This window comes from Lithobates pipiens, unplaced genomic scaffold (assembly GCF_037356315.1).
Source record: "Lithobates pipiens isolate NorthernLeopardFrog02 unplaced genomic scaffold, aLitPip1_a1.2 Scaffold_10, whole genome shotgun sequence".
Lineage (NCBI taxonomy): Eukaryota > Metazoa > Chordata > Amphibia > Anura > Ranidae > Lithobates > Lithobates pipiens.
Window position 1 is genome coordinate 192,527,054 of NW_027507686.1, and position 24,497 is coordinate 192,551,550.

General features: G+C 42.5%; 1 protein-coding gene across 1 annotated transcript in view; it reads left to right on the forward strand.

The window, feature by feature from the left end:
• LOC143937228 (ras-related and estrogen-regulated growth inhibitor-like) overlaps positions 1–23,602 on the forward strand; it is a 131,406-nt gene extending 107,804 nt beyond the window's left edge. Inside the window, exons 3-4 of the mRNA XM_077460792.1 lie at positions 2,642–2,715; positions 18,766–23,602. Coding sequence (XP_077316918.1) covers positions 2,642–2,715; positions 18,766–19,248 — 557 coding nt within the window. The 3' untranslated portion in view covers positions 19,249–23,602. The remainder of the gene's footprint in view (positions 1–2,641; positions 2,716–18,765) is intronic.
• Positions 23,603–24,497: the final 895 nt, after the last annotated feature.

A 24,497-nucleotide genomic window follows, 5' to 3' on the forward strand; every position in this document is an offset into this window, starting at 1 on the left:
CTTCCAAACAACTTGGACCTACAGGTAAGCCTAGATTAAGGCTTACCTGTAGGTCCAAGCAATATCTCCTAAACCTATATGGTTTAGGAGATATTTGCCCGAAAATGGGCACCGCTGTCTACGGCGCATGCGCCGTAGACAGCGGCGCGCAGGCGCACTAAATGCGGCAAATCCATCAATGGATTTGCCAAATTTGTCGACTTCCGTGCGCATGCGCGGGAGTGACGTCATCGTGGCTTCGCCGAGTGGCAGCGGCGGAGCTGCGAGACGCGACTCCCGTGCGCATGCGCGGGAGTGACGTCATCGCGGCTTCGCCGCTGTGATTCGTCGGAGCTGCGAGACGCCACCAGCAACATGGATGCGGCGGACTACAGGGATCAGCGGCGACTTCGCTGGCTCCTGTGTCAGGTAAGTGACACATAATGAGCTACTATGCGATGCATAGTAGTCCATTATGCTTTACCTTTGCAGGGAAAAAAAGAGGAAGTAAACCCATCAGGGTTTACTTCCTCTTTAAATAGATAGGTGTGAAGATAACAGCTCCAGCACTTTGCATTTTGGCATAAGAAGCATGTTGAATGACGTTGAGCTTCATTCAACCAGGAAGAGGAGTGGTGACCAGGAGCGGTGACTCTGTAGAGAACACTTTCTGACCTATTGACAGTAGGTCAATATTGTAGTGAAAGCATTCTTTAAGTTTTCCACTGCTAAGCTATATATATATATATATATATATATATATATATATATATGTGTGTAAATAAATAAATAAATAAATAAATATATATATATATAAATAAATATTAGGGCTGTTACTGATTTTCGTATTCGATTAATCAAATTTTTTTTTTTAATCAACTAATTTTGATTAATTATAACGCACATACAGATCCAACTACTTTTAGCTGATCTCCTTGCATTGCAACCCTGCATTAGTCAGTGGTAAATTTGGTATACACTATATACAATCACCCGACACTAGTTAGTTTTCACAATCCATGACCTAACTTCACAGTTCAAACAAATACATTTTAAATGCAAACTGTAGCACTGGCATAAGTAATTTTAAACTTTAAAGAAAAACATAGAAAGTTAGTTTAACTTTAATTATAAAACGTATCTAGTATATTGACTGTGAGTCACTTTATAGTAGGCAAGTAGGCATCACTTTAGCCAGTCACACAGACATACCAGAGTGTTTACATTTTGTTTTTGTTTTTTTACAACGTTAAAAAAACAGAGGTTACACTTAGCTTACTGAATGATCCCAGTTAACCACATCCATATTTACGATCGCTGTCCAGTGACGTCACGGACATCAACGTCAGCGGACTCCTCCTCCCTTCCCTTCATTAGCAGACAGAGGCACTTGGGGAAGGGGGGAGGAGTCCGGTGACGCCGGTATCCGTGACGTCGCCGGATCTCCGACGGAACTCCCCGAAGACCCAGAAGCCGGCGGAGAGGTGAATACTGATCAAAAGAATTTTGATCAATCAAAAAAATTAACGATTAATCGAGGAATTAATCTTTAATTTTCCCAGCCCTAATATTATATATATGTATGTATGTATGTATGTATGTATGTAGAGAGAGAGAGAGAGAGATTAATTTTAACATGTAATTCTGCTTTAAAAGGTTGCACTGAAGACCTAGTAGCAACTCTACTCTATAAATCCCTGTAAAATACATTGTCATATAATTGAAAAAAGTATTTTCAGTTCATGTCGTAAATGGTAGCCATTTCATTTTATTTGTTCCCACCAGTGATATGTTCTAAAACCTGAGAAATATGTGACTAGTTAATAAAGTGGATTTTGTTATTTTATTTTATATTTTAACTTTTTTTTTTTTGCAACTGCAAACAAACCTTTAAAGGTTCAGTCAGGGGCAAACTGACCATTCGGGCACTGCCCGAGGGCCCCATGCCACTAAGGGGCCCCATCAGGGTTGCCAGCTTCAATAAAACCAGGGACCATGTAAAAATCGGTGTTTATTTAAAAATCTCAAGATTATAGCTGCCCTGCCTTTCCAGTACCTTTTCAGTGTGTGTATGTGTATTCTGTGTGTGTATACTGTATGTGTGTGTGTGAGTGTGTATACTGTGTGGCCCCATAATCTATTGCCTGGGAGCCCCATAATCTCCTATTGCCCAGGGGCTCCATGAGTTCTCAGTCCGCCCCTGGGTTCAGTCCACCCAAATATGATATCTCAGTTTTAAGTAGATGGTAAACCACCCTTGGGACAACTCTGCAGCCGAGTTTCTTGGTCTGCATACTTGCTGTGACCAATACCACTGGTTACCATTGAGTTTTTTCATTGATTTATGTTGTATAGAAAACAGCGGGGGGAACTGGAACATTGGTGGGCACGAACACGTACAATTACCAGGAGAACAGCAAGGAGTTGGCAGTTATGGCAGGGAGATCTGGCTGTTGGCGTATTCAAGACATTTTAGAAGCTAGAGGCTGACTCACTCCAAAAGGCTCCATCTCTATCGTAAAAAGCACTTCTGGGAAGGCTGATCCTTTAACTGCCGATTTTGGAAACATGCATACCTGCTTCAGCTATATACATTTTTAATGTTTTAGTGATGCCAAGAAATATGTACACTGTATTCATTGTTGGTATCCTGTCTTGGCAGAAACAATTTACAGACACACCGGGGTTATAGATGGGGAATTTGTCCATTTTGAGATCCTAGATACTGCAGGTCAGGTATGGATCTATTTTTTATTCTCACACATTTTTGCATAATTGTGAGCATTGGATTTATAAATGAACAGCTAAAGGGGCTATGTTAAGAGCGTTATTCTGCAGCAGTGATTTAAAAGCGAAGTTGAACCGCCTGTGCTGTAATTCACACTGCTTAACTTGGACCCCCTTGGCAGCTCCAGGAAAAAGCTTAAAATACCTATACATGAACTGTATGACCTGCCAAATTATTTCACATAATTAGGAAATGGGTTATCGACCTATGGCAGCTAAAACAGTTCATGCATAGATAGTTCAGCTGTGTATGACACTGTATTGCAAACTGATTTCTGGATAACTGCTGTGTTATGTAGAATATTCATTCTCATTCCCTAAAAATTATTTAATAAGATCTTCACAAAATAGTAGCTCATACACCTACGGGCATCCATATATCTTTGGATTTTCTGGTGAGTCATGTGACAAATTTGAGTTTAGCAAAGCAAATAAATCACAAGGAGCTCATCAATTCACTGTATATTCTGCTTTTCTGCTAGGGATGCCTTCTGGGGAGGCAATAAAGTAATAGGGCTGCAGTGTATTGGGGGCCTAGACAATTCAGGCAACATTCACTGCTATAAGATGAGGGGGTAACACAAATCAAATGCTTCATTAAGCTGTTTTGTATTCTGAGCCATTTGACTCAACACACATTTTTATAGCCTGGAGGGTGGTGGGAAAGGGGAGGGGGGATTGGGGCACCGTCTGTCTTTATCATCCGTTTATGAGGCCTTAGACACAGGGACCACACAGGGAAATAAAGAAAGGCTTTAAAGCCTAATTGATTTACAGAAATAGATATTAAGTCAGATAGACATTGCACTAACAATTTTCATTTTCATAGTCTAATCTCGATGTTTTTGGTAATGCAGTTATACCGTGTGGCTAAATATGACTGTCATCCAGCAGGCACCAGAGTACTACAGAACGCAAAAGATCTGGTCAAACATGCCCCATTCTTTTTCAGCAGTGCAGTTCTATGCAAGAATGGGTGTGGTTGTTACTCAGCTATGACAGCTTAGAGCACTGCAGTGGGAGGGCAGAAAGTGCATTTATCCAAAGAGTAAAAGGTAGTTTGACCTTTCCATGACCAGAGGTCATTTAGGTCTAGATGTGTCCAGACCACATTTAGCAGTTTCAGTGTGTCAGTTAATTTAATCATATCTCCATAAATAATATTCCTCCTTAAAGTGTAAGTTCACCTTCTGTAAGGTGAACTTACACTGGACACCCTTCCCATTGCACCTGGTCCCACAATACCTGAAGCAAGCAATCTCCCGCACTGACACATCGAATAGCTGCTTTACCAGTCCGGGATTTGAAATCCCCGTGGCTTTCTCTCCTCTTCTCCAGCACTGACAGGACAGGCTATGCGGGTTCGGATTGGTCGGCGCCGACCAATTAGAATGCCTCATAGCCGTACCTTTATGAGGTACGTTTAGGCGATCAAGCCACAGGGGATTTCTGATCCCTGGACTGGTAAAGCGGCTTTACGACATGTCAGTGCGGGAGATCTCTGGGTTCAGATACTGCAGGACCAGGTGCGATGGGGAGAGGGTCCAGTGTTACAGATTTTTCTGCAAAGGTGAACTTGCCCTTTAAAGTGGTTGTAAACACTCTCATATACCTCAAGTGACTGGCCTCAAGTGATACACAAAGATGAAACAAATCCTCCTGCATTAGTTTCACTTGCTTATCTGCAGTCTTCTCTCTTTTTTTTACATCCCTTCAAAAGTGGTGAGTTGTAATAAAATCCTTCTGCATTTGTCAGTATCATAGAGGAGAGGGCGGAGAGCTACAGTTAGAGCTCTTATACATTGCTGATAGCTGATTGGAGGAAAGGGACACACCCCTCTTAACACACAGCAGAGGAACCAAGTAAGGATACTGAGATGTGTTGTGAATAGACAAGATGTGTGCTGAGGTCTCTTCCTCGTCACAAATTTATCTCATGTGTCAAGTAAACTTTTCAGAAGTGACTCATGCTGATAACAGAGGATCGAAGCAACAGAGATAAACAACACTTAGAGCTTTGGAGATAGACACGTAAACACTACAGATATATGTGCTTATTTCATATTTAATGACTGAGGTTTACAACCACTTTAACCGCTTGCTGCCTGCCCACCATCAAATGACGGAGGGACGGTGCGGCTCTGTCTGGGAGGACGTCATATGACGGCACTCAGAACAGTCGCTATTGCATGCCTGCGGGGGTGTGCAGCATGGCAATCATGGCTAGGACACAGCGCGACCCCAATCACTGTAAAGAGCCACGGCCCTTTAACCATGTGATCAGCTGTGTCCAATCGCAGCCAGTGATATGTAAACAAGGAAGTGCCGTGAATAGGCTCTCCTTGCGTCACACCGACAGTGTGTGGTGAAGAGTGGTAATCAGCGGCAACTCCTTGCAGAGGAGACCTGGGCAGGTAATAATCAGTGCCCTGATTACAGGAAAGCCCCAGAAGTGCCACCAATCAGTGCCCATAAGTGCCACCAATCAGTGCCCATAAATGATGCCAGTCAGTTCCTCCCATCAGTGCCTGCTCATCAGTGCTGCCCATCAATGCCCATCAGTGCTGCCCATCACTGCCCACCATTGCTACCTATTGGTGCCCACCAGTGCTGCCCATCAGTGCAGCCTCATCAGTACACAGAAGTGAAGGAGAAAAATTACTTATTTACAAAATTTATTGGCAGAAAAAAAGAAAAACTTTATTTTTGTTTCAAATTTTTGGTCTTTTTTTGTAAAAAAAATAAAAATCCCAGCAGTGATTAAACAACACCAAAAGAAAGTTCTATTTGTGTGAAGAAAAGATAACTAAAAATGTATTTGGGTACAGTGTTGCATGACCGCGCAATTGTCATTCAGAGTGTGACAGCACTGAAAGCTAACAAATGGCCTTGGCAGGAAGGGGCTGAAAGTGCCCAGTATTGAGGTGGTTAAATAAATTTTTATATATTAGTTTTAATGAATAAAAATTTTACATTAATGTATATATTTTTTTCAAATATGTAATAACTATTATACAAGTTATAATTCTGTATAAAAGTTATAATTAAAATTAAGGATGAGCCGAACACCCCCCAATTCGGTTCGCACCAGAACCTGCAAACAGACCTAAACTTCGTGTGAACTTTAGAACTCTATTAAAGAGGAAGTAAACCCTGATGAGTTTACTTCCTCTTTGATTCCCTGCAAAGGTAAAGCATAATGGACTACTATGCATCGCATTGTAGTCCATTATGTGTCACTTACATGACACAGGAGCCAGAGATGTCACCTGTAGTCCGGAGCATCCATCTTCTCGGTGGGTCTCGCTGCTCCGCCGCTGTCATTCGATGAAGCCGCAATGACGTCACTCCCGTACATGCGCACAGGAGCCGCCACTCGTGGCATATCGCCGTTGACAGCGGCGCACTCAGTGCGCCTGCGTGTCGCTGTCTACGGCGCATGCGCCGTAGACATTGGTGCCTGTGTTTTGGCAAATATCTCCTAAACCGAACCTAAAACATAAAAGTGTAATATTCCTTTAAGTTTCGTACCTGGGGGGTGTGTATAATATGTCTGTGAAGGGACGCATGTTTCCCGTGCTTAGAACTGTCCCTGCACAAAGTGACATTTCTTCCAGAAAAAAAGTAATTTAAAATCACTCGCGGCTAAAATGAATTGTCGGCTCCCGTAATACAGAGAACACTCATTGAAAGTCATTAATAAAAAAAATTGTGGGGTTCCCCCAAATTCAATTACCAGGCCCTTCAGGTCTGGTATGGATATTAAGGGGAACCCCGCGTCAAATAATTAAAAAAAAAAGACGTGGGGTTCCCCCTAAAAATTCATACCAGACCCTTTATCCAAGCACACAACCTGGCAGGCCGCAGGAAAAGAGGGGGGGCAAGAGAGCGCCCCCCCTCCTGAACCGTTCCAGGCCACATGCCCTCAACATTGGGAGGATGCTTTGGGGAAGCCTGGCTTCCCCAATGACGTATGGGTAACCCCGCCCCCTCTGATGTAACGCAGGTCACCCACATGTCATTGGGGAAGCCAGGCTTCCCTACTAGCATCAGAGGGAGGTGGGGTCAGGTGATGGGTGGCCCTCCTCATATAACAAATGTCAGGCTGCCGGGATCCCGCAGTGTCTCTGCCAGTGGAGACAGAGGAAGGATGGATGGACTGCGCTGCGCTGGACTGGAGGGAGAGATCACCCGTCGCTGGATCAGATCAGCCATCGCTGGACCCCGGAGAGATGATCATCCATCGCTGGATAGCAAGAGTGGATTACCACTGTGGAATCTTTTTTTTTATATTTTTTATTTTTAATAAAGGACTTTTTCAAAAGTGTGTTTGTCTTATTTAACTATTTTTTACACTTTCTTTGTGAAATGGTAGGGGTACACCCCCTTAGCATTTCAAACGGGGGGGCTGGGATCTGGGGGTCCTCTTGTTAAAGGGGGCTTCCAGGTTCTGATAAGCCCCCCGTCCGCAGACCCCCCACAACCACCGGCCAGGGTTGTGGGGATGAGGCCCTTGTCCTCATCAACATGGGGACATGGTGCTTTGGGGGGGACCCCAAAGCATCCTCCCAATGTTGAAGGATTGTAGCCTGGTACGGTTCAAAAGGGGGGGGGGGGGCGCTCTCTTGTCTCCCCTCTTTTCCTGTGGCCTGCCAGGTTGCGTGCTCGGATAAAGTGTCTGGTATGGATTTTAGGGGGAACCCCATGTCATTTTTAAAAAAAAAATTGATGCGGGGTTCCCCTTAATATCCATACCAGACCTGAAGGGTCTGGTATGGATATTTAGGGGGAACCCCACGTAATTTTTTTTTAAAAATGACGTGGGGCACGGGAAACATGCACCCCTTTTACAGGCATACTATGCACACTCCCCGGTACGAAATTTAAAGGAATATTACACTTTTATTGTTTCACTTTAATCATTATTAAAATCACTGCTCCTGAAAAAACTGCAGTTTTAAGAACTTTTTTTTGCATTGATACATGTCCCCTGGGGCAGGACCTAGGTCCCCAAATGCTTTTTTAGGACAGTAACTTGCATATTAGCCTTTAAAATTAGCACTTTAGATTTCTCCCATAGACTTGTACAGGGTGTTCCGCGGCTTTTTGAATTTGCCGCGAACACCCCAAATTGTTCACTGTTCGCCAAACAGGCGAACAGGCAATGTTCGAGTCGAACATGAGTTCGACTCGAACTCGAAGCTCATCCCTAATTACAATATTAAAAAGACACACTGCCATCTGCAGACTAAAAGTAGAACTATAGGCAAAACTTTTTTTTTTTATTTTGGATAGAGTAAGGGAGGGTTATAACCCATCAGATTTTTTTTTTTCAGCCTCTGTATCCCATTGCAGAGATTTCTCTTCACTTCCTGCCCCATAGCAAAGCAGGAAGTGAGAAGAAAGCAGTGTAAATTAAGAGAAATTCCTTGGGGACTCCCAGCTCCCTAGAACTAGTGTCCCCATTGGAAGATTTCCCCTCTATTTTTCAGGGGGACAACCCAAAATTTGGGATTTTCTTTTACTGTCACTTTCAATGATAATGATAAACAGGACAAATTTCTGAACAAATGTTAAACTTGCATCTGATCACTCACTATACCATACAGTAGATAACATAGGGTTTGATTTACTAAAGACAAACAGGCTGTTAACTTCACAGGGAAGTTGCCTAAAGCCGCGTACACACGGGCGGACTGTCTGGCCAACTTAGTCCGTCGAAACACATTTCAGCGGACAGTCCGCTCGTGGGTGGGCTTCAGCTGACTTTTTCAGCGTGCAGTCTGGCGGACTAAGTATTTCGGAATTTCCGTAATATTGTCCGTCGTACTTTGGTTTCAGCGGACAATCCGCTCGTGAGTAGGCTAGTTCGACGGACTAAGTATGGCGCATGCTCAGAAAGGATTTACACGGCGAAAGGTTGCATTGCTGTGTATTGGACTTCCTATTTCTAGTCCCGTCGTACGTGCTGTACACGTCATCACGCAAACTTTCGACGGACTGTTTTGCATCCGTGTGTGGTCAAGTCCGTTCATTCGAAAGTAGGACGGACTGTCCGTTGGATTGTCTGACGGACTAAGTTGGCCATACAGTCCGCCCGTGTGTACGCGGCTTCAGAATAAGTAAATGTGGAGAAGTTTTACTTTGCAAAGACTGGATGATAGCAGTCAGAACAACATCACCTCTAAGCTCTGGGGCTAATCCCCTTGCAAAATGAACAACCTATTTGTCTTTAGCAAATGTAACCCTATAATAATTAAGAACAACTTTGATTGGTTCCCAGTCTTTAGTAGGGACTGCAGCAATCAGTGACAGCTCACTCTCAGAGCTTCCATGACGCATAACAGAACATTGACTCCTGCCACTGGAAATTGCAGGCTGTTCTAATTGCCCATGTAAATGTACATAGCTCCCAACTGTCCCTGATTTTGAGAGACTGTCCCTGATTTGGAACAAAGTCCCTCTGTCCCTCTTTCCTCCTCTGTCCCTCATTTTTTTCTGATGCATATACCTGTATATAAAATGCACTATTCATCTATCAAAAAGTGTTTCTCAGTGCTAAACCTTTCATCCAGTTTCTAGATTGTTGCATTTGTACATTTCAAAAGCCAATATAAAGGAATAGAAGTGTTAAAAAGAAATCATTTGTGGGTTTAACTATTAATTATTTTTGTATAATTCTCCTTTAAGGGGGTGTGACAGGGGTTGTGTCCTATGCCTGTATACTTTTGCTAGTAGGTGTCCCTCATTCCCATCTCAAAAAGTTTTAGAGGTATGATTGTACCATTATGCCCCATACACACGATCGGAAATTCGGCCAGCAAAAGACCGATGAGAGCTTTTGGACGGAAAATGCGACCGTGTGTATGCTTTATCAGACTTTTGCTGTCCGAATTCCCGCCAGAAAAAGCTTGAGAGCAGGTTCTCAATTTTTCAGTTGGAAAAAGTTCCGATCGGAAATTCCGATCGCCTGTATAAATTTTTACGTGCAAAATTTCTACGCATCCTTGGAAACAGTTCAATGCATGCTCGGAAGCATTGAACTTAATTTTCTCGGCTCGTCAGTGTTGTCACCACGTTCTTAACGGTCTAAAGTTCAGCAAACTTTTGTATGACTGTGTGTATTCAAGCCAAGCTTGAGCGGAATTCTGTCGGAAAAACCATCTGTAGCACTAACCCCCGAAGGAGCTGCTGGTTTAATTCGGGCTTATCCTTACCTCTTCTGCTCGCCTCTTCATCTTAGGGGGGTCCCGTGGAAAGTAGCCCAAATTAAGCTATATCAGACACGTGATCCTTTTTGAAGATTTATTTAGGGGTAAACACAGTCCTTCAATAGAGGGATTAGATGATAGGGGGGAGTTCAGGCACCTGGTACTTGCGGGTTAGAGGTATCGCATAAGATCCAGAGGAAAAACAGCTCCACAGACTGGATCCAGCAGTCACCGGATAGGCCCCTCTCACTTGACCTAGGAGCCGATGATATGCCAAACAAAGTCTCTGCCACAGACTTGTTAATGAAACTTAGCGGTTCTTGAGAGTAGATGCACAACAAAGTCTCTGCCACAGACTTGTTAATTAAACTTAGGCCGCGTACACACGGGCGGACTATCCGTCCAACTAAGTCCGTCAGACAATCTGACAGACAGTCCGTCCTACTTTTGAATGAACGGACTTGACCACACACGACGAACAGACAGTCCTCTGAAAGCTTGCGCGATGACGTGTACAGCACGTACGACGGGACTAGAAATACGACGTCCAATACACTGCAATGCAACCTTCGGCCGTGTAAATCCTTTCTGAGCATGCGCCATACTTAGTCCGTCCAACTTGCCTACTCACGAGCGGACTGTCCGCTGAAACCAAGTTTGGACGGACAATATTACGGAAATTCCGAAAGACTTAGTCCGCCAGACTGTCCGCTGAAAAAGTCAGCTGAAGCCCACACACGAGCGGATTGTCCGCTGAAACACGTTTCAGCGGACCAAGTCCGTCAGACAGTCCGCCCGTGTGTACGCGGCCTTAGAGTTTTTAATAAGAACTACCATACAGTACCAGATTCTTTCAGCCGACCCGGCGATACTGTAAGGATATTGATCCGGGATGCGTCCTCAAACTGAGTTTCCAGGCTCCTCCAGAGACACCAGCCTTGCGCTCAGTCCTCCACTGGAAAAGTCCTCCCCTGGATCCTTCAGCTTTGCTCGGCTTCTCCCCGCAGGCGAGACAGCATAGGACCACCCCTGGATCAGTAGGCCCCAAGACATTCCTGGGCCTACACTCTCAGTTGCAGAGCCTCGGGCCAGCAGGGACCATGCGTCACAGACCTCAGGCCAGGAGGGCCATGGGGTTGGGATCACGGACCCCAGAAAGCACAGACGAACCTAGAATGCACAACAGAATGCATAGCAGGGAAACCACACCCACTGAACCATTTCTGAGGAAGAGGTGGTATTCAATACATCCAGCCTGCTGCTGTTCACACCTACTGATGGTGACAGTGACACCTACGGTCAGGTGGGAATCAGTGCAACCCAACTGGACTGGTACAGAAACCAGAACTTTAGAGAAATTAGTCTGAGCCAAATTATAGCTTCAGATAGTTAAATTTGAAAAAGAAACAATAGCGTCTGCTCATCAGGAGCAGGGCGCTACATATCCAAGTTTTTTTTTCCGATGGAAAATCCGATCGTATGTATGGGGCATAATTCTCTAGGTAAAGACTTGTGGATTGATAATGAAATTGACTGTTTTAGCTAAGCAAAAAAGGGGGAGATGTGGTCTGACATAGCATGCAGACCACATGGGAAAACTGATGGTTAAAACAAACTGCAAACAAACATCTGAAACAGAATTTGGATTTTTTTGAAGGAAATTGGGGCAAGTGGGATAATCAAAATGCAGAAGAAATTGGACTTAATTATGAATGTATCACCAAAAACATAACGGTGCATAGAAGCTGAAGGACGATCATTTTTTTATGTTTACAATGTAATGCCATCTTAGCCAATCCCATCTATCTCACCAATATTAACATACATTTTATGTTTTAGCTTAGATGAGTTTTTTTAGCATGGATCTTTACAAATCAGCTGCTGTGAGCTCTTCTGTTCTGAAGTAGCATAGAGTTTGATCAGGTCAAGCAGAAGATTTCACCTCTAGCATTGTGCACAAAGAAAAGCAACTGAAAACAAGTATGGTCTTGACTGCCATCTAGTGGAAATTTGTCACATTGACTAAAATAATTCATTACTGGAATGCTCCTTTTACAGTTAGTGGCACATATGTGCCCTATATATCAACACCACAGTAAAAAAAAAAAAAAAATAACACCTATTTTTATAGGTAATGTATTTGCTTAGATATAAGAAAGGGCAACACCAGCAGATCCACATTAAGGTGTTGTTAAAACGCATTGCAGTGCTAATTTTTATTTATTTATTTTATTTATTTATTTATTTATTTATTTATTTATTTTTTTTTTTAGTTTCCAATATTTTTATTCCATTTTTCAGATAGAAATACAAAATTAGCATTTGTCATTGTAAGTGAGAAAAATGAGTGTACATGAATAAACATTGAAAAATGTGTTACATAACTGTAAAACCTCTATATACTGGAGTCTATATATTGCTTCATGTACTTAATTGGGTCAAAGCTGAACCGAACTTGCGACCCACCATCTGATTTTCCACGTGGGATCGAGGACCATATAAGGTACAAGAGTCACAGTGTCAAACTCGATCGAGAAGAAAGAGAAGAAGGAAACCGAAGTAGTAAAATGAATGAAAGGGAGAGAGAGAAAGAAAAAAAGAAAAAAAAAGTGCTAATTTTATTCCTCCTTCCTTTAAACTTGATATAACTTTAAATTTCCTGTAATTCTATGCTCAGCTGTAAGTAGCAATGCGTTATAGCATGCCTGAACATCCTGCACAAAATTGCAACATGCGCTATTGTTTTTTTCCAGCGCACATCAAAGGAGCATTTTATTTTTTATTTTTCCCAAAGTTCAGCTTTAACGCTGAACTCCAGGGCTTAAAGAGGAAGTAAACCCTGATGGGTTTTACTTCCTATTTGTTTCCCTTCAAAGGTAAAGCATAATGGACTACTATGGAGCGTCCATCTTCTTTCCGGGTATCGTGGCTCCTGCACTGCGATTGGCCGGAGCGCATGCGCACGGGATATCGCCGCTAGCAGCGGCATGCTCAGTGCGCCTGCGCCGCTGTCTATGGCACATGCTCCATAGACAGCGGTGCCTGTCTTTTTGCAAATATCTCCTAAACTGTGTAGGCTTAGGAGATATTTCTTGGACCTACAGGTAAGCCTTGCTCTAAGGTAAAGCTTTTACAGGCGGCCTGCCTCTCCAGCCGACTGACTTTAGAGATGATCGAGGACTGGAACTTCCCCGATCATCTCTATGGTCTATGAAATCAGAAGCAACAAGTATTTTGTCAATTCTGGTTTTGCTGGATTTAAACAAGCCATTGACGGCTTGAGAAAGCATCAGATCAAACCGATCTTGGTTTGATCCGATGCTTTTAAGGGCAGAGGAGAGACCTTGGATCTAATAGACCCCAGATCTCTCAGTAAAGAGTACCTGTCACTGCCCATACTATCAAAAGCGATGTTGATCTAAGGGGAAAAAAAGGTGAGAGTAAAAAACTAAAAAAAATTCAAATAATAACAACATTTTTAAAGCACCCCCCTAACCCCAGTGCTTGTGTGCAAAGGTGAACACACGTGTCAGTCCCACACACATACATAAACAGTGATCACACTACACATGTGTATCTTAATACTGACCCCCAAGTAGCAAATGGCAGAGACAGACAGCATTCCATGTCAACACGGGCGATGCCAGAGTCACCTGAGTGCTTCAGTGAATGTTGAACTGTGTGAATGAATAAAACGATCTTATAAAATTAATGTGTCCAAATTGGTCAAGCAGCGGTTTGTCAGGTGTTGAAAGGAATTCGAAATTCCAGCTGGTAATTGAAGCCAGGGGAAAAACCCCTCCTGAAGTGAAAACAACAAGGGTCCACATGCGTCCAGCCACGCCACCGCGATATGAGTCACATGACTCATAACGAACCGCTGCTTGACCAATTTGGACAAATTAATTTTATAAGATCGTTTTATTGATTCACATGGTTCAACATCCACGAAACCAGGTGACTCTGGCATCGCCTGTGTTGACATGGAATGCTGTCTGTCTCTGCCATTTGCTACTTGGGTGTCAGTATTAAGATACGTGGATGCCTAGGATATAGCCCTGAGGAAGCAGTGACTACAACTGTGAAACGCGTCGGCTGTATAATATACCCTGGCATCAATTGTTCTGCTTTTATTAATTTGGGTCACTCGATGTACCATAAATGTTGTTTTTAATCTATGAAGTCTCTTTGTAATAAAATTAATGTCTTTCTAAACTATGTGTGTTGATATGCTTACCTCTTGACAGACTAACGCATCTTGTAAAGTCCCAATTAGCCATTAGGGACAGGTCTTCGATCTGTCCTTTTTTTGTGCTTTTTTTATTGATTTTCACACGTCATGCGACATAAACTCCCAATGTCGGTGCATTTGTCGCACCAGTGTAAACCCGGCCTTAGAACTGTATTTTCACAACACTTTGAGTTGTTCATGTTTAATCATGGTGTCTGGACTCTTTTTTTGATCTTTTTTTTTTGTGTTTTATTCATGAAGTTTATTTCATTTTGTTAACTTTCTTTATTTATTTGTTTTTACACTATAGAGGTACTAGATTTATATTTTTATTGTAGTAGGTCATTTTAATCATTATTTGTACACCTTCTAAATGCACTCTACAAATTAATTATATTTAATACGGATATATAGTATTTAATACTTTGGAACTCAACATCATTTATTGATTTTTTTCACACTATTTGGTTGTGTTCTGATGTATTGCCACACTTTTTTTACACATTTTCATTTACCTCTGGAGAGGGGTCATCGACTCTTAAAGGGGCAGCTTCACTCATCAATCCTAACAATTGTTTGGCGCCATTTTTCTGTCACTTTAGATTATACACAGGTTTATTCATTAGCCTAGCAATACAGGCGGAATTGGGATTCTGGTGCAGATGCCTTATGACAAGGATTGGAGATAAAAAAAAAAAAAAAAAAAAGGTCATAGGCCAAATCAGCTTACTGGTTGCCAAATAACTATTCTGGGTGGCATTTTGAAAAGAATAGCTATGTTACTATTACTGAATCGCCCAAAATAGGTTAGCACTTCTGCCTTGCAGCATTATGCCCTGTACACACGGTCGGACATTCCGACAACAAAATCTGTCTGATTTTTTCCGACGGATTTTGGCTCACACTTGTCTTGCATACACACGATCGCACAAAGTTGTCGGAAAATCCGATCGTTCAGAACAAGGTGACGTAAACTATGTACGGTGGAACTATAAAGAGGCCAGTAGCCAATAGCTTTTGTCTCGTAATTTATTCTGAGCATCCGTGGCACTTTGTCTGTTGGAATTGTCTACACACGATCGGAAGTTAAACGATCAGATTTTTTTGTCGGAAAATTTTAGATCCAGCTCTCAAACGTTGTGTGTTGGAAATTCTGATGGAAAAAGTCAGTTGGAGCCCACACACGATCGGATTTTCCGACACCAAGATCTGATCGCACATTTTCCGTCAGAAAGTCAGGCCGTGTGTACAGGGCTTTAAAGTTATTGGTTGAAACCATCACACTAACTGGATGGAGTTTACATGTTCTCCTTATGTTGTGTGCGGTTCCTCCCACACTCCTTAGACATGCCGGTTCATTGGCTCATGCATATGCGTGCACTTGAGGTGTGCCTGGGCCCACCTTAATCAACACCCTGTGCATTACTCTGTCTGGACCTTCCAATTCAACTCCCGCTCTGCAGCTATTTAAAAAATAATCTTTCCATGTCCCATTGTTCAGCTAAAGACCTGGGGGGCAGAAAAGAGGACTATTTAACCACTTGCGGGTGCAGGCGGAGTCATCTACCGCACTCCTGACAATTAAATTAAAGTCCCTGCCTCTTCTATATCAATCCGCTGAGGCAGGCAAGGTAGGCAAAAGCTACAGAAGAATACTCTGCCTGTCCCAAAAGTGGTAGTCATTTTTATGCCCCGGACTGAGTTGCCCAGCTCAGATCCCAAGAGGAAGAGACACCACCGGGCTCTGGCTCTTGGCTCAGGAGTATCCTGCAGAAGAAGCACTGCACCCAGTTCCTGGGCCCCAGGTAGGAGAAGTCGGCCGGATCGGGTGCAGAAGGAGACAGGGTTGTCCCCTCTCTTGATTCACAGAGTGATGGCTCCCTGCAGCACTTATGGCTTCCCTCTGTCCTCTCCTGCTGCGGTTATGCTTCAATTTGTTAATGCATGATAAGCTGCTCAGCACAAAGCACTTCCCATTCGTTCACTGTCTAGTGCAGCTGAGGCTGCAAAGAAAGGGACTGGGGAATCTCTTTCCTCAATCCCTTTCTCTGTCTCAAAAGTGAGACATCAGGGATCTGTTTAGACCCCTGATAATCCACTAAAGCCTCCCGAAACAGGGCTTGTTAAAAAATAAATAAAATTGTAACAAAAAATAATAATAAAAAAAAAAATCTACTGACACCGTCCACTGCTCTACTAACTCATACAATCCACTGTCCTACTAACACCAATCACTACCTTATTGACGCTGTCCACTGCCCTACTGACGCCGTCCACTGCCCTACTGATGCCGTCCACTGCCCTACTGACGCTGTCCATTGCCGTACTGACACCATCCACTGCCCTGCTGACACCGTCCACTGCCCTACTGATACCGTCCACTGCCCTACTGACACCGTCAAACAAGACAAGGAAAAAGGCGCAAAGACTATTAGTTCTCATAAAACCATAATGTGTAGAGGAAGTCCATTAAAAGTCCATATGTCATAAAGATAAATGGGAGTCCATTCACTGAGGGCTGACACCAACGTAGGAATAAAAGACAGATTCCAGCACAGCTGAAAGTAAAACAAAAGGGAGAGGTGTCTCTAAAGCCTCGTACACACGACTGGATTTTCTGCAGACAAAACCTCTGACTTTTGTCTGAAGGCGTGTGCCTGGATTTTTTCTTGCAAACAAACGGAAAGGAATTGTCTGGCAACAAACACGCATGTAGTGACGTACTACATGGCTTTTCAGCTCTTTAGCGCCACCATTTGAGCTCCTTCTACTAATTTTGTGTTAGTAAAAGTTTGGTGAGTGTTGATTCGCGCTTTTCATTTTTCGCTTTTCATTTAGCACTTTTCAGTTCATTTCTGAATGGCCGTTCGTCAACCAGCCATGTTAGGGAATCGGAGGGGATAACGTTTTATTTATTATTGGCCTTGGAGTTATTGCTTTGACCCAAGTCCAGTCCAGGAACAGGAGGAGGATTTCTTGGACCAAAAATTGGTTGCTTTATTAATGGTGACCAATTATGCCATATGCCTTTGCTGCAGGAGCTCCAGGAGAACAATCCGGATGATTTTCAGAATTATCTCCAGATGACGGACCCCCTATATTAAGAAGCAGGACACATGCATGAGGCTTTTATTTTATTTTTTGGTTGAATAACGATTAGATTTGTTATATTTTCTATATTTTTGGATGCATAGAATGTACTTTTTGGTTAAAGGGATTGTAAAGTGAATTTTTTTTTTTTTTTTTTAAATAACAAACGTGTTATACTTACTTCCACTGTGCAGCTCGTTTTGCACAGAGTGGCCCCGAACCTGCTCTTCTGGGGTCCCTCGGCAGCTGTCTCAGCTTCCTCCCGCAGGTGCTTCTCACATTCATGCGAGCTCCCTCGCATGGTGAGAAGCATCTGCAGGCGCGCTCCCGTGATACAGCCGGCGGCTATAGCCACTCGCTGTATCACACGGCCCCGCCCCCGGCTGGGGTCACAGGCACTGTGAAAAAACATTTACCTTTACAACCCCTTTAAGTTCTATTGGCAGATATTTATTTATTTGTTTTATTTTTTAATGCACAATAAAAAAAATTGTGGAGAATAATACTTGGCTATGTGTTTTACTTCAAATGACAGTTTAGGAGTAGGCAGTTACATTTTAAAGAAATACAATGTAAAATTAACAAGGGACACCCTTGATCTTAAAAACTATAGGATAATGGTGTTGTGGTAACTTGCCCAAAAAATAAAAATAAGCATAATATTATTCTTGATATCAATAGAAAATACTGCTCTACTGACAACGCCCACTGCCCTACTGACAATGTCCACTGCCCTCCTGACTCATACCATCCACTGTCCTACTAACACCAAACCACTGCAACACCGTCCACTGCTCCACCGACACCGTCCACTGCTCCACCGACACCGTCCACGACACCGTGCCCTAACGACCATGTCCATGTTTTAATACATTTTGAAATGTTTGTTTATATTTATTTATAAGAGCCTGTTCACACTGCAATGCAGTGTGGGAGAGCCGCGTTCCCATGTGTCTTCCCGCACCGCATTCCAATTGCATTGAGGTGCACTTCAAAGGTAGAGCATGCACTGCTTTTAGTGCGGTGCTGTTTCAGCCCATTCAAAAAGAAAGAGCCTGAAATCACACTGCAGAGAACTCCATGTGAATCGCACAGGAACCACACAGCATTCCTGTATGATTCCCATGCAGTTTATAGTGTGAATGGGCCCTTAGAGTGAGTGTGTGTGTTATATACACACGCATGTGTGTTTAAGCTTTGTGGTGCACACCCTAATGCAATAAGCTTCATACACCTATGGGCTCATGTCTTAATTGGTTTCAGTATGTGTATGTATCCAAATGAGATTAGAATATAAGTGCTTTGAGGGCAGAGACTGGTGGCAGTCTCCATCCAATATGTAAAGTGCTGTGTAAACTGTCTGCATGTAAATACCTGTAATAAATAAATGCCTTGTTGTTTTCTTTGAAGCAATATGCTAATATAGATTTTTACAGCTAAACATTTCTTTTTTCAATTTTTCCAAAGGAGGAGGACTCACTTCAGCTCGAAGAGAAGATTAAGTGGGGGGACAGTTTTGTTATTGTGTACTCGGTGACAGACCGTTGCAGCTTTGATGAAGTCATGAGATTATGTTTCCTCATCAACCACACCCACTCAGCCAATAAAAAAGGAGCAACAGAGCATCCACCTATCGTAATAGTAGGCAACAAGAAAGATCTCCAGTTTGATCGTATGGTGTCTACAGATGATGGGGAAAAACTCTCCAAGGCATTGAAGCACCCTTATTTTGAAATTTCCACCAGAGACAGCTATGAAGAAACCACCATGGTCTTCAATACACTCTATTGTGAGATGCAGAGGCAAGGATGTCTCTCCCCAGCAACCTTCAAGAAAAGAAATGCATCAAAATTAATGGAGAAGATTCCAAAAATTTATGCCAATTCTACTTTAATTGCAAATGGTAGAAGTTTGAGTTTTAACTCATTTCGAGAATTTATTCCAGAGTGAAAAAAAAGAGAACATGGGCCAGTTCTACGTTTTTTTTCCAGTATGCCAGCCCTTAGTGATGAAAGATGCCCTCACTAGTGTGGTGTATAGGTTAGAAGAGAATTTGGTTAAAAACCTTCAGCTGACCTTAAGTTTGCCACAGGTCATACTAAAAACTTTTTGCTGAATAATTTGGCAAAAAGCTTTAGACCATAGGATGACTGAACACCAAAAATGAACTGCTGAGAACGAGATGGCCAATGAAGACAGTTTTGATTGGTTTATAAGTCGATGAACATCCTTGCTCAATAAACCAAGTTATAGAATGATTTTAGAGCATGATGCCAATCGTATCTCCTCCCCGCACATCTAAACCCACTGGATATAAAACACAGCTTTTATTATTCACCATTAGGACTTGTTCACACATAGTGCGGCCGGTGACTGACAGTTTTCCACACTGGATAAACACCAGTCACCAGTAGGGCAAACATAAATCAATTGTTTTCTATGTGCCTCTTCCGATCTGCAGTGCAACCTAGAGGTGCAGTGCAGTAAACTGCAGACATGTAGAATTTTACCGCAGTGCACAGGTTGGCACAGTCTGTCACTACACAGCAAGGTAACGCACTGCACTGCTTTGCAGAGACATCAAGAAGTTCACTTAAAGAAAAAAAATTACAAAAAAAACCACAAAAAAAGTAAACGGTGTTACAGAGTATCACACTGTCCCCTCACCTTGGCTCAATAAAGGGTAAAAGAGAATCCTGCCTGCATAATAAAATGGAGCATTTAGCATGCGGACACTATGACCAGGCGCTTGATTTTTTTTTTCCTGTTTAGCAAATATCATCAGCCTTTATTTGGACTGGTTTTAATCCTATAGTGCTAGCTACATGGCATTAACTCCTGTTGGTGTATCTCAAATATCCCATAATAGTGCATAATAAAAGCTATGCGTTATATCCAGTGGATTTAGATGTACAGGGATTATAATGTGTGTCATAAAGTGATAAAGTAATAAAGGTTTCGGACTGGTAAAGACAGACATATATATATATATATATATATATATATATATATATATATATATATATATATATATATATATATATATTTATATATATACACTGTACATAGGTTATAGAACAAGCACAACATGTTTTACCTACTGTAATAGTTCACAGATTTCACACAGAATTGTTTCAGACAATCTGTTTGTGCGATATATGTTTCTGACTGTATTTAGCATGTAGAGGATAACTGATGGGAACAATTCCAATACCATAACTGCATGCGGTTTATATGTGCAAAGATAATCCTCAAAATATTCAGTTTTTTACATTTCACATTCCCTTATTCATATTTTTTCTCCACATTTACATGCATAGCAAGGTGACCAGCAAAAGCGACAGTGATTGGGAAAAACTGTAATGCCGTGTACACACGATTGGACATTCCAATTACAAAATCAATGGGATTTTTCCAATGGATGTTGGCTCAAGCTTGTCTTGCATACACACAGTCACACACTGTTGTCGGAAATTCTGAACGCAAAGAACACAGTGATGTACGACGAACCTAGAAAATTGAAGTTCAATAGCCAGTGCGGCTCTTCTGCTTGATTCCAAGCATATGTAGAACTTCCAACAACAGATTTTGTTGTTGGAAAATTTAAGATCCAGATCTCAAATTTTGTGTGTCTGAAATTCCGATGGAAAATGTCCCATGGAGCCTACACATGGTCAGAAATTCCGACTGTGTGTACGCGGCATTATACTGCTAAGGTAATCATTTGGCAAAAAATCCACGTTTCACTAAAAAAAGAAAAAAAGTTCCCTACAACATTAGTGACATCACTTATATAAGTATAGCTCATGTCATGCAGGCAGCTGGATCCTTGAGAAATGTTCACTGCAAGGATACCTGTCCTCTTCTTGGTTCTGAACTTCTGGCACTGCAATAGTCAACAGAATAAAATAAATGTTGTCAATGGTGGAGGTGTGTCCTTGTCTAACCATCTGTACTGCTGTTCTACCTGAAGACGCAAAGCTGGTATTCATTGCAGCACCCGAAGTTCAGACCAGGAAGAGGACAGGCATCCTGGCAGTGAAGATTTTTCAAGGATCCAGCTGCTTGCACAACATGAGACATCCTTCATTATAGGTAAGAGATGTAAGGACAGCTTTTGGGATTTGTTAAAGTGGGAACTTTACCCATTACAACTTCATACGTTCTTTAGCAAGGAACATACATTCCACAATAATAGTTATGCTAACATAATTAGTGTGCTATAAATTGCCTCCAGCATTGTTCCTATATCTTCTTGCCGGCTGCCATTTTGTTAAATCCCAGAGCCCCTGAGCAGCAGATCAGCCTCTAGATTTTCGGCACAGAGCCAAAAAATATAGAGCAACTGAACATGTGCAGAGCAGGGTGAGACAGTGTAATACTGGATTTTAACCTGTATAGGCACTTATTTTTTAATGTTTTACACAGCTACAGTATACCTGTAAAAGGAGCCAGCATGAAGTGAAACAGCAGGACTAAATTTTCTGACTAAAGTTCCACTTTAGGCTAAACTTCAGCTTTAAATCCGAGCTTTAAAGTGTAAGCCCAAAAACAAAAATGACATGGGTTAAAAAAAGTCCATCTAGTTGAATCAACAGAAAAAGAAAAATCATATAGAAAACCTCCTTATACCCAAAATTGATCCAAAGGGAAAAAAAAGTGAAAACAAAAAAACCCCCAATAAAGCATGATCCAATTTGCTCCAGTAGGGGAAACAAATTCCTTCCTGATCTCCCAGCAGGCAATCGGATGGATCAACTGGATCAAATACCCCTGTGGGGTTGTGTGATTTACCAGTGCCCATCAGTGCTGACCAATAAACACACCTGCCTGACACTGACCATTACACTGACCTGCCTGACCTACATACACTGACCTACGTACACTGACCTGCCTGACCTACATACACTGACCTGCCTGACCTACATACACTGACCTTCATGACTTACATACACTAACCTACCTGACCTACATACACTGTTCTGCCTGACCTACATACACTGACCTACATACACTGACCTACATACACTGACCTACCTGACCTACATACACTGACCTGCCTGACCTACATACACTGATCTACATACAATGACCTGCCTGACCTACATACACTAACCTGCCTGACCTATAAACACTGACCTACATACACTGACAATGACATACATACACACACTGTCTGACCTACCACCTCAGCTCAGCTGTGGTCCACTGTCACAGCAGGCAGTCAGTCACTTGTCAGAGAGGTGCCGAGCCGAGGAGGAGAGGAGAGCCACCTGCCCGAGTGGGGAGCAGGGATGTGGCGTTCCTGCCTTCTGGAGCCTGCAGGCCAAGATGGACGTCACATCACTCACACGTCCCGCGGTCCTGGAATTGGCGCTGCAGGCTCAAGAAGGCAGGACCTGCTATGGAATTCGTCCATTTTCAACCGCTATGGCGCTCGACCACTTTCGAACGCACTCGCGATCAGATCAGTCCCGGAGCTCGAGGTTAACAATTGAATGCAGCATTCAATAGACTCAGGGCTTTTTGGGGTCACATTTGGGGCTTCAGCCCCCCCCCCCCCCCCCCAGATACCCCCTCCTGACACCCCTATTCATTCAGACTTGGAGCTGTGGTTTGGCCCTGCCCCCCTCTCCTGATTGGCTAACTGAGTTTGATTGACAGCAGTGGGAGCCAATGGCGCCGCTGCTGTGTCTCAGCCAATCAGGAGGGAGAGTTCCGGCTGGCCAAGGGACTTGTGGATATCGCTGGATAGAGAGGGGGCTCAGGTAAAAATTAGGGGGCTGCTGCACACTGAAGTTTTTTTTTATCTTAATAGAATGCATTTAGATTTTAAAACCTTTTGCCTTTACAACCACTTTAAGGGCTCTTTTAGACTTGCTGCATCCTGTGGAGTCCTCTGCAGAGTAATCGACATTTGTATCGCTTTTCAGAAGGCATTTCTCAGGTGGTGTGTTGGCTTTATAATGCCTCTTCATCGCCTGACTTAACTCCATAATGCTTCACTACCGTGCCATAATTGTACACACTGCAAGCGGTTGCGGCACAGCCCCATTAACTCAATCTCTGCCTGTCAAACTTTGTACGGATTTAAAGTTCTGTACAGCACAGCTGCCTGTTTTTACCGCCCCCTGTTTGAAAGAACATTTATTTTCATTTCAACAATACACTTCCATTGGAAAAAAGGAAGAGGAAATCTGCGCTACAGTGTATACTTAACGAAAATGTGTGATGCAGCAATTTTAATATATACCCAAAGTGAAATATACATATAAAAACAAAGAAAAAGAAGAGAACTGCGCAATCCCTAATACTTCTATTAGGATGTAAACCACTCTACCTTAAAGAAGTGTATCTTGTGATCTATTATTCTAACACACCAAACTAATGACTAAATAAACCATAAGGCATTACTTATAACTAAATACAGTAAACATATATATTGCCCCTCATAGGTTATGAACCAAAAGGAAAAAATTTACAATTCTAAGTGAGCGATTCAAAAACAAGAAACATATAAAGTAGAATCAAACAGTACTGAAAATGTATGTGATAACATAAAGTCCATTAAAAGTCCAACTGGAGAAACACCCTGTGTAGAAGGGATCTATTCAATCGTAAAACTTTTCAATCAACGTGAAGTAAAACCAGGTGCACCTCCACCAGACAAGTAATAATAGCCCCTTACCAGACGTCCCGGTAGGGAGCGCTTAATCACAAAATGGGTCTGAAGATGGATCAAACTTGAGCCCTCCAAATGGAACACTTTTACGTAGGGCAGGTTAGGAGATACGCCAGTCATAAACCATCCAGCAGGGGAAAACGCTGTTTGAAGCGGGACTCAGATGTGTAGCATTGTAGGATCAAGGAAGGTTCACCATAGGGAGGAAAAGATGCTCCAAATAGTGTAAAATCATTTATTAAAACAAAAATATAAAACAAGAGATGCACTTACAAACATGAAAGAACATCGGGCATATCATCAAACTGGGCAAGCGTCGGCCGATCGCGAACACCAATCGATATCCCTTCTGGTACCAGTTCACATGAGGCAAGTCAGCGTGTCACGCCACCCAACGCGTTTTGTGAAAAATTCACGTCGTCTGGGGTATGGGTGACACGCCATATTGCCTCCATTATATAGTGAATGTTGGAACAAACAAAATAATAAAAACAGTGTAGCGCTTCAATGATAAATG